The sequence below is a fragment of the Genypterus blacodes genome, unplaced genomic scaffold (assembly GCF_046128005.1).
Source record: "Genypterus blacodes isolate CSIRO-AG114 ecotype Tasmania unplaced genomic scaffold, CSIRO-AGI_Gbla_v1 ptg000007l_1, whole genome shotgun sequence".
Taxonomy (NCBI): domain Eukaryota; kingdom Metazoa; phylum Chordata; class Actinopteri; order Ophidiiformes; family Ophidiidae; genus Genypterus; species Genypterus blacodes.
The window spans coordinates 6013635-6025120 of record NW_027466821.1 but is presented as its reverse complement, the minus strand read 5'-3'; the positions used below and the strand labels follow the sequence as shown (position 1 = coordinate 6025120).

The window sequence follows — 11486 nt, the reverse complement described above, 5'->3', positions numbered from 1 at the left end:
CACACAACATTGAAAGTTTTGCTCCAAGACACCAGTTCATTTTCCTGTATTATTCACCCCTTACAGAAGCAAACTTCAAGTGTCCAAGTGTTGAAGGAATAACATTAAACACCGCTCCCTTGTGGTTCCACATAGTACTGCACTAATGGCTGTTTTGACCTTTGAGTAGTGGTAGTAGATGAGCCCAGTTGTCATGACTCAATAGATAATGACAACAGTATCAACTTGAGTCATCGTCTCAAATCTTTTTCAGCTTTCGCTTCATTACATCCGCACTGACACCCCTGAGTCTGTGAGTGAGACATTTATCAATCTAAACTGATGTTTGGTCATGGAGAATGACTTCAGTGACATTTACAATTTCACTACACACTCTATGTTACTTCCTCGACATTTGAGCAGATCAGCATTTGCAGCAGAAGAAAAGTTACATTCACTTCTCAACCCAATGGACTCGAAATCCGTTTGTGCCACTCTGCCATCTGTCACAGCCAAAACAAAACTGTGCAGAAAATGAAACTCTCTACATTTTAGAAATTTTAAAAGGTTTTTGCTTTTATTCTATTATATGTTTTGAGTTCTCAGATGAATTTTAGTCAACCAGAAATCAGGGATATTTCTAGTGTCCCTTGTGATTGTATAAATAAAAACAGAGAAAACAGTGATTTTTAGTAGAAATGTTTCAGTCAAAATGACAAATAAAAGACTTCAAACATAAAAGCTACAAACCTGCTCTCTTTCCTTACAGATTGAGCATAGTGCTTTGATCAAAGTAATAATGCAATATGGGAGACATTAACCCCCCTCCCACTACCAGTACACACATTCACACACACAGATACACACACACACACACGCACACACACACATCACACACACACATCACACGATAAAAACAATTAGAGGCCATTTGTTCTCCGCCGTGGTGTTGATGGGATAATCAGGGGTGTTAATGATGACACAAGAGAGAAGAACAAACAGGTACACAGAAATGCTGCCTCCCCCGCATGACAAAGGCTGAGACGTTTGTTCTCAATGTTGTCATTTGCTACTTTACAAAATGTCCAGACTTGGAATCATCTTGACATTCTTTGTGACGTCTGAGGGATGATGTGTGCTGCTAAACTATAAATATAAGCTTGGCCCGGGGCTATATTCCTGGGAAATGCTGGAAATGGAAATAGGGGTGCAAAGGCACAACATGCTGAGATGATGCTGATTCAACTATCTTGCAGTAACTTTAACAACAGAAAAATCCAGAAAACGATTGTGTTTATTACCATTGTTTGTTTGTCATTTTGTCCGGCCTTGACAGAGGTATGTGTAATTAGTGACCTTTTGGTGTAGAGTGATTTATTAGTGCTGCTTGTTGATGTAGACAGTCACACAATAAGCCACTAAATCATATTAATCTGCAATCTGAAAATTCTGAATCTTACTCTTGTGCTATCTTTCAAAAATTGCAAACCTCAAAATTAAATCATGTGCGACTGTGTTAACCTTGCCACTGTTTTTCTTTTCCAGTGTATTAAAGCAAACCTGAAAGCAACAGATGATGCATTGGTGCTCTAAAGGGACGCTCATACCTCCACCAAGGCCAAACAAGCCAGAATTTAAGGACTTTTAAAGTCTCAGACATGAAGGATTAGGGTCAGCTCAGGATTGAACAAAACATCCCTTTATCTGCCCCTGGATTTGGAAATTAGCTCAATCCTGCAAATAAACAAACTAAATGACTGTGATTAGTATTCAGATCGATAAGCGAGGACATCACGTCCAGTTTGGAATTCCTCTCACCAAATTATGTCTGCACACCTCCTAATGGGATGATTAATGAGACGGGTGAACTCTGTCACATAGTGCCCCAGGCCACAAAGGAGAGGAGGAAGAAGGTGAACAAAAAGGAAAAACAATTGCCATGGAAACAAGCACAAAATGCTGAAAAAATACATACAAAACAATGCAAGATTTAATGGCAAAAAGTAAGAAATACTGCTTAAATACAAGTTCATGTTTGAATAATACACACTGGGGTCATTAAATATGTCTCGCTGGGTATAATAGCATGTATAGAATAAATGAGCATTTACATTATGTATATACAGTCTCATGTACAATATGAAGCTGGACTTGTTTGCCACAGTTCTGAGTCTCTGGTGTTTGTTCTAAGCTCGGTGTCTGTGGCAATACAATCCATGAAAGATGGAGGTGGTCTCGCTCACAGGACGTGGTAGACGGGCCTGGACCTTGGACTGTCCGGCGTGCAGGGCTGCGAGTCAGAGCTGCAGGGGGAGAAGGTGGGCGCGTCCCTCATGGCAGAGGGTCCGCTGGCGTTCACTGAGGACAGGCGGTCCACGATGCTGGACAGACATTCCAGGCTCGAGGCACCGGCTGTCTTATCGCCCAGACTCTCTGATTGGGGGACAGGACAGAAAGACAAAGTGAGGACGACTTTAATAATACACACCACTTGTATGAGACAAAAAGAAATACAGACAAATGTATGTAATTAAGACAAAAATGTTAAGTCAATCAATGTAATATGAACAGGCTTAATGGAAAAAAAAGGGGTGTAAAAAAACCAATTTATATTTTTAGATTATATTTTTGTTTAATTTAATTCTTAAAATGTATACACAATAGATTTTTTTATATTAAACATACATCTTTTTTATTCCTGTCGCTATCAGGATTTGAAAGACCAAAATAAGCAAAATAAAACATAGGACAACAATCAACAATTCAGTTAATGATTTGATATCCTCCTTTGGATTTTGTAAATGTATATATATTCATTTTTAAGGGTCTTACCATTCTTTCCATAATAGCCGTTGCTGTAGTTTGCATTCATCTGATGCCACACAGGACTGTTGCTGTCGGCCTGCAAGGAAATGAGAAACCATCTCATTACATTTCATATTTACCATATAAACGCTCCATTTATCATCTTACATGAGCGCAACTTTGCAAAACAGAGAAACAGGAAGGACGCGGTGATGTTTATACGTGCAAGAATACCAGGCCAGAACTTCAGAATAACAATCACTTTGAGTCACCATATTTTTCGACAGGCTCGTAAATCCCGAATTCCAAAAGTTATGGGGTTCTTTATTTCTCATCCACCTTGAAGCCAAAGTGGCAGCGTGCACTCCCACACCCCGGCCCCGCTCCCACCGTGGAGAATCGATTGTATCAGTGGAAGCAACACCAGTTTGTGCAAGATGACACTTTCTCCCAGTAAATCTGCAGAAAATCCTGGCAGCGGTGGAGAACATGCAGTCAGGATGGAATGCAGAAAAGTACCCAGTTTTTCCTGCCAGACTTCACTAAGGTGGATTTAGTCGGTTTATTAGGGCTATAAAGTGTCCGGTGGTGGGAAAGCCATTACACTATCCATCATTATAAGTTCTATTGTGTTAGTCGGTGCGTTGCTCAAGGACAGAGACACATAAAACTACAACACCGACGCATGGAGGGACACAGTAAATGAACAAGATCGTTAGAGTAATGTTGAAGCGCTGATTTCTGTCTCCTTTTTAATTAAAGTGAAATGTCCTGCATGATAATGAGATAGGGCAGCTTCACAGCACTGTGAGGACACTTTGATCAACAACAATAAGACTGACGTCTTTCAGCTGAAAATCCTATATGAAGTCCTGTCTAGCATGCAGTGCAGTCCTCCTCTCTCCATAGGTCTGAATGAAAGCACACAGATACCAGATGTTTGCATGAGGAGACAGTGAATGAGTGGATCAGATGGTCTCACCATGCCGTCAGAGCAGCTGGACAGTGGGCTCCCGGGCTCGGAGCTGCTCTCCCCAGGCAGGGCGTAGTAGTTCTCCACCTGCTCATGTAGCAGGTCCTGCAGGCTCTCTATGTACTGGATGGCGTTGCGCAGGATCTCCACCTTGGGCAGGCGCTGGCTGGGGTTGGCCGAGGTGCAGCGCCGCAAGGCCTCGAAAGCGTGGTTGACCTTCTTCAGCCGCCGGCGCTCCCGCATGGTGGCGGCCCGTCTGCGGTCCACAAAGCTGGATTTGCGCTTGCAGGCCTTGCAGGCCCACTGAAGACAGTGTCCAGGCTGGTGAGGAGCTCCGGGGACCCTGACGTGCTCGTCCTCATCAGAGCCGGTCAGCTCTAAGCCACCGCCAAACTCCAGGCTATCTGGAGACGACGCACAAGCTCTGTCGTAGAAGACCTGGGACGGGGAGAAGACATCCATGGCTGGGTGAATGGTGTGGCGGGTGAAAGAGAGGAGGCTTGAGTGGACGGATAGAAGGAAGGAATGAAGGAAGTCTGCAGGGTGAGAGAGAGGAGACCTCTGAGTGATATGAGGGGTCTGTTGCCCCGGGCCCCCCTTATATGCCCCCAGGCCAGAGCCCAGGGCCCACATTGGTCAGATCTAATTACCATGGCCCACTTGCCCAGCCAGAAGGCAGGCTGGGGTTAGTTCAACTCCCTCCCTGCCCCATCCCAGCCCACACCCTCTCACCCCCCAGTACCCTGCAGAGTTTCCCACATCTGCACTTACTGGTGCTTTCCCACTCATCACCACGCGTTCCTTCCAGTGGCACTTCTCCTGCAAGGCCGCTGTGAATACAAGTTTGGGAATGTTTGAGGAGACTGGCCGAACCTAAGCAGCTTTAACTATATGACCTTCACCTCTTTTTAATAGTTTGTTTGCTTGATTGATCTGTAAACTGTCTCCAGGCGTTTTGTCAATGAAAATGACAGTTAAGTATAAAGACGTTAATATTAAAGAGAGTGTTTTGTTTTGTCAGGCTGGGAGAGCATGTTGAGGAGTATGCAGGCCAATTTTTACGCTGGAGACAAGAGCGTTGCAGATGTAGCCCAGCTGCAAAGCAAGGTGTAACATTTCAAGCCCACTGACTTCACATTACAGCGGTAAGCCCTCTAAACACCCCTAACTCATCACTCAAGGTGCCGTGCACTGGGTGTCTCTCTGTTTGCCAAAGCTCATTAAAACACTAATTACACAATTGACACCACTGTGCAATCCCATGCACCATTCTGCCTGCAAGGGCCAAATTTTAGCCATTAAAAGTTATTGACACAAGTCAAGCACTTCAGTCTACCCGGCAACAGATGGCCATGATGGTGCAATAAGTTTTATTCAGGTGGAGGTCAGCTAAATGCCTGTGAAGTTAATTGTGAAGTTAATGCTGTGTAGGACACAAGGGACATATGGAGTTATGAATACACCCATCGAGCACAAATCAGCTCATCTACACAAGTGAGTTTGAATTCAAACTAATTTAGGTGATATTAGCAGTTTGACATTCCCTTTTCTTATCACTCCATATAAAACTATATTACTTCCTTAGAGTGTAGCTCTATTGACACTGAAGAAAATGTGAAAAGTGATAAAGTACATTTACTGTAGTAGGAGAACAGACTGACAGGATAATCATCAAATGGTGACAGGGTTTTTTTTTTGTTGTTGTATACCATAGTTGTAATGATTGTATTTCAAAATCCCGATAATCAGAGTCACAAGATGCCAATAAATCCATTTGAGTCTATGTTAGTATGGATTTCCTTTATTTACACAGAGTTTTACGGTAATTGCGTATTTTCCGACTGTAGTGTGGGTACTTTAGGGCCGCCCTGATGAGCTGACCGGTTCAGGTAATTACGTCGTTGACAGCTAACAAGGATACAATGCGGATATTTCTCACAATGTGTCAAAACGTTTGGCGATCCCCCAACTCTGGGAACTGCGCGCACCTAAGCAAACACTGCGGGTACCTGCTGCTGCTGCTGCCCACCGCAGTTTGCATTGCGCACAGCTGAAGAAGACATCGAAGGAGGAGGAGGAGGACGCTGGTGTCTGCGCACCACACCAAAGGCCGCTCACGCTCAGAACAACACACACAATGAGAAAACCATGGAGGGGACTAAAAGAGTCCGCAGCAGTGATCGGAGCAGCACATGTGTGATTGCGCGCACCGGGCGTAGTTTTTGCGCAGTCTGACGCTGGTCCGCACTGCCGGTCCCTTGGGAAAAAATTCGTCGGTTTGCTTTTTTTGTTGTTCTCAAGGGTCAGAGACAGAGTTAAGTGAAGGGCAGGAGGTGATGTCCTTTATGTGCGTGTCCCTCACGTCTGAAAGCATTAAGTCTTCTAAACGGCCTCACTCTTTGACTCAATTTGCTGTTTGTTTGGTGCTTCATCATCCACGTTCCTCTTAAATTAAAAAGACCTGGCAACAAAGGGTACTACACTCAGATTAAAGGTCCACGTTCAGTTGTGTTTGGTTTATTCGTGTTTATGTATATGAGGGCTTTGATCCTCTGATGTCTCGCAGAAAGTGAAGCTTAATTATAGAAAATCCTGAAATTAGGATGCTAATGCTAGCGAGATTGGTAACGTGTTAAATTGCTTCCTTACCATGAGGGGAGTAAAACAAAATTAAAACAAACAAATTCTACCAAAAAAAAACCAACAGAACCAAAATATCTCCACACATGTACAGAGAAAACTAATGATAAGATAAATCATCACGTGATCATCAAATACTAAAATAAAAAATGTACTAATAGCACAACAACAACAAAAACAAACAAACACTATTCTATGTCCAAGTAATAAGAGGAATGACCAACAAAATACTCAATACATAAGCATTCATACTAATTCACTGATGCATGAATACATTTGAATCTGATACATAAGTTGAAGTGAAAGGCTTTATATCTCCCATTCTGATGCTTTGAGTCTATAACAAGGCTGAGATTCAAGGTTTTGAAGCTCCAACAACAACAATAATTCATCAGTTCTATGGCATGTTGGGCCTAAAGCCTTTAAGTCATTAAGCTTTTCGGTGTAAACCACAATAATTCCCTTTGAAATGGAAATACTCAAATAAACTATATCAAATTAATGGAACAAATGTGCTTTTATAAAGTTACTTTACTTTACTTTTCACGCCTGGATATACTGTAATCGGATTCCGAGCTCACAGGTTGTTGTTGTTTAAAACCAATTTCCTTGTAAATAAAAAGGACGTCGGTGCTGGATTTCCTAGTGGATTTAAAGCCAAATACCACAGTGCGTCATGAAAAAAAGCAGTTTGAGTGGCAACAGCATTTGTCTGGCAGCGGCCGGCAGTGCAGAGCCAACAAGCCCAGCTCCAGAGAATCCTTCCCTCACTGGATATTCAAGGAAAGTCTGGCTAAATGGAGGCACTGAGCCAGCAGGCTTATCCTCTCCTATATCAGAGTTTTTAACCACAGGCTTCATCGCCAAATGAGAATTATATGGTGTCATCACTAACGCCCAAATCCCTGTAAAGTCAGAGGCGAGAGAGAGAGAGAGAGAGAGAGAGAGAGAGAGAGAGAGAGAGAAGGGGCAAGTGGGCCTTTCTGTTACAGGCATTGTGTTGGGATTGTGTGCTTGTAATTCACAGCTTCCATCCCTGACGGAGCAGAAACGTAAAGATCAGAGACAAACATTCACCTCTCAGCTGCTTCAACTTCTCAGATTAACGGTGTAAAGATAACAGAATGGCGGCGCAATACAACAATTTTGCAGACTCCTGTGCTGTGCTATTGATATTACAGCCTCACAATCATATCCAAAAACACACACCATTAGTGAGAGGAAGGAGCTGCACGTTATGACAAAAGGAGCAACGAGTGGAGATAACGGTGCTATCACATCATGGAGAGCGAGGTAGCAGCAGCAGCCCATTAAAATCACATTATTGCTACAGGCTATCAGGTTTCACCCTGCGCTCTAGAGAAAATGGAATATTTGGTTGAAGATATGTGTGGTGCTGTTGAATAGAAATGTATTAGAGAGGTATTTTGTGTATATACTGTGTATCAGGACTCACTGTCACCTGTAAATACATAAAAGCTGCATTTATGTATGGAACTGATTTACTGTTAGATTTAGGTCTGTAGCTTATGATAAAGCTAAAAATGGGCTGAGACTTTTGTCTGTAGAATGATGGAAAAAGTACTGGAATCCTTATGTAAGTAGTAATACCTGAAGTGAGAAATACACTGTAGTCAAGTAAAAGTGTTGCATTCAGAAGTAGAAGAAGTAAAAGAAAGTATTAGCAGCAAAAGTTATCTCAAATATCTAAGTAAAAGTGCTCTGCGTGAGGAATGATCCCTGTTATTAATGTATATATTTGTCATTTTTTAACATGTTTTTTATTTTGATGTATTTTTATCACATCTAATTTTCTTTCATCTGTATTCTAATTTTACCAAGATGAGTTTAGAACTTTGTATTCAACCGTTACATTGTAAAAAACTTCTGTTTGGGTTTCCCCCTTTGTATATGAGAGAGAGAGAGAGAGAGAGAGAGTGTGTGTGTGTGTGTGTGTGTGTGGGCCTGAGGTCATGGTGTCACCCTGAGAGATCTGAGGCCTCCCCTCAGCCTCCACTCTTGGGTCGCTCAGCACGGCAGCACACCCTGACATCAAAATCAAGCGCCCCCACCCCACCCCCACGCGTCAATACACAACACGTGAGGCTCATGTGGCTCTCCAGCGCCGTTAGCGTCGTGTCACATTGGCATTTTAATAGCTCGCCTCTCAACTCTTCTGTCAGGTGAAGATGAAGCGAGCGACGATGATGATGAATTCAGCCTCGTTGGCTCAGATAACTTCATTATCCGCTCAGGCTTTGCACTCGCGCCTGCTGCACAAGTTTTCCGTGTCCCAGAATACGACGAGGGGAGGAGCGGCGCTTTTTGGCGGTGACTCGAGTTACTGTTGTGGGCCCGTCCAGCAGGGGGGTGACCGGCAGCAAACTACACATTGCTTTAAGGGGCTCCTAACAGCCGTGAATGTTGGGGGGACGGGTCAGTGGGGAGGTGGCCGTGCTGTAAACAACGCCAGAGTGAAGAACATACTGAGCTTTATGAGTTCGGGAAACAGCAACTGAACTACTTTATCACCAGAGTAGCCTGGCTGTAGCTTATCTACTTCCAATCAGGGTAGCTGACACCTCTCCTTTGCCCTTCCATTGTGTCCTTGAAGAACGAGGGCCACTGCGGTTTACAACATGGCAAAAAATGTAAATTTATTTATTGGTCAGTTCTGTACAAACAATCATTTAAATACAACATGAGCTTTGGTAAAGGTTTTTCTCAGTTTTAAAATACAAAATAAATTAACTTTAATATTACGTTCTTATAAAATATGTACAAATTCTGCTGGTGTTCCTGCTGTACAAACATAACAAACAGAATATGCTGGAAATCATTTAGAGATGCACAATGGAAATGTCGCGTTTTATCTTGTTTTTTGTTTCAGTTTTCCGAGACCTCCTCGTTAAAGGTGATCTTCTCGTCGCTGGTGATGCTGTCCACGATGGACGACAGGCGCAGGAGGCTGGAGGTGCCGGATGACTCGATTCCTGAAACAAAACAGAAAGTTGCTTAATCCCGTTAAATTATCGGGGGGTTTATCCGATTATTTGTGTCAGATTTGACCGATTCACCTTCTCTCTGGTTTATCATTGCAGCGGTGGAATGATCGGCAGAGGACGTCCAGCCCTCGGAGGACTTTTTCCACTGGTACCCCTGGCTGGACACCTATAGAAACACGTATTAGATGTGTAAGACATTCAGACAATGCAACTAATAACCTGTCAAACAACAAGAAACAAAACGAATGTGGTGCCAAACTGATAAGACATGAACATATACAGTACGTACATGATTAAAACACACCCTAATGTCATTATAACATCTATAATCAGGACCACACACACACAAGGCCATGCAGGGATCTTAAAGGGTCATAAATACACAAAGAGTAAATAAAAACGTGCTTGGTTTGGACAATTATGTTAATACAGTTTGGATTTGTCCTGGGATTGGTGTCTATAGCTTACACTTTGTTCCTTGGCGTTATAGCTATAAGCAGAGCCGTTCTGCTGCGTCTTCTCCTGCTCATCCAGCGTCTGCAGCAGGTCCTGCAGCTTCTCGATGTAGCTGATGGCGCTGCGTAGGATCTCCACCTTGGGCAGCCTCTGGTTGGGGTTAGCCACCGTCTTTCTCTTCAGCGCTTCAAAGGCCTCATTGATCTTCTTCAGCCGCCGCCTCTCCCGCAGCGTGGCTGCTTTGCGCCTGTCCGTGGGTGCCGACTTCCTCTTGCAGACCTTACAGGCCCAGATGAGGCACTGGCCCTCGCAGTGGGAGCGGAGACCCGGCGGGGCCAGGACGTGTTCCTCCCCGCTGCTCTCCTCGCCGGTCTCCGAGGGGATGTTGTCCTGATCCGGGCTGTCGTTGCCGTTGTACAGAGGAGACACGCCCGCCATGTCCAAATGCTGCAGTGCTCCATGATCCCCTTCCTCCAAATAGCGCAAATCACCGAAAAGATAAGCGTTGGTCTCGAAAAGGTCCATCATATTGTTGCGCCCCTCGCTTCTGTTTTGACAGTGGGACTCTGGCATTTAAATAGAGCAGGACAGAAGTCACCAGGCTTATATATAGAATGTGAAACCCTATCCAACGCTCAGGCTGCCAAACTGCACCAGGCCGCCTCTCTTCAATGGGGTCTTTACAACCAACTGACTCTGTGTGTGCGTGTGTGTGTGTGCGTTTGTGAGGGGAGGAAATAAATATACATTAAGGCCACAACTCACTATCGAAATGTCACCGCGGGTTTCAAGAAAGGGCTTCCAAATATCTGCATCTGTGCGAGATGGCGACGGAGTGTATTGTGGGTACTGAAAATACATGTTGGAGTGGGTAGGTGGGAGTCGGGGGGAGGGGCACAATAATGTTGTTTCGCAGTTGTTGACAGATTGTGACCGAACAGAGAGAGAGAGAGAGAGACAAAGACAGAGACAGAGACAGAGACCAAGAGCGAGAAATGTCTATATCTTAATCTTATCTTAAATTAAGAACAAACTAAACCTGTGTTTACAAGTACAAATACCACAATAACATCTAATACATAGCTGGATTGTACTTGCAGAGTGTGAGTGAGACTGTGGTGAAAGGACGAGTAAAGCTCCTTGAAATTACTACACGTACAACATACAGCACATGTACAGTAAAACAGTAGGTGACGGAAATCCTCTATGTTGGCGCAACAAGGTCTTTCATCCAGCGTGAACAATCTCATTTTTGTAAGAGAGAGTTTTGAGCTTCATAAATATGTTCTAAAGTGATCGTTCAACCCAAATTAGAAATACAAGGTTTTCTCATATCTCTAATTTTAGGATAAGTATTTGAATATTCAGCTTAAGTGCCGTATTTGAGCAAATGTTCTTCCACTACTGAATGCAGGACAGAATACTGATAAGTAAGCAGTTAAACTTACAGTGTATCATTTGTAGACGTTACTTTAAGAATGTATTTCTAATACTTGGTTCAAACGTGCTGTGTGGGAATGCTACAGCTAATTGTAACATGTGGAATATCCCAACATAAATAGATCGGAATGTGCAGAGTCAAAACGACTTTGAAAAAGCGCATGCATGGCGCTCTATAAATAGAAAGC

The 11486-nt window shown here is 43.5% G+C and overlaps 2 protein-coding genes across 2 annotated transcripts; both read right to left on the bottom strand.

Annotated features, from left to right (window-relative positions):
- Positions 1 to 2218: 2218 nt before the first annotated feature.
- Positions 2219 to 4219, bottom strand: myf5 (myogenic factor 5). Its single transcript, XM_076150392.1, has 3 exons — positions 3767 to 4219; positions 2812 to 2881; positions 2219 to 2412 (listed from the first exon to the last, which is right to left on the bottom strand). The coding sequence occupies exons 1-3, from the start codon at positions 4217 to 4219 to the stop codon at positions 2219 to 2221; spliced, it is 717 nt and encodes a 238-aa protein (XP_076006507.1).
- A 5064-nt stretch (positions 4220 to 9283) lies between these two features.
- On the bottom strand, positions 9284 to 10386 carry myf6 (myogenic factor 6). Its single transcript, XM_076150327.1, has 3 exons — positions 9871 to 10386; positions 9475 to 9568; positions 9284 to 9390 (listed from the first exon to the last, which is right to left on the bottom strand). The coding sequence occupies exons 1-3, from the start codon at positions 10384 to 10386 to the stop codon at positions 9284 to 9286; spliced, it is 717 nt and encodes a 238-aa protein (XP_076006442.1).
- Between the last annotated feature and the right edge of the window lie 1100 nt (positions 10387 to 11486).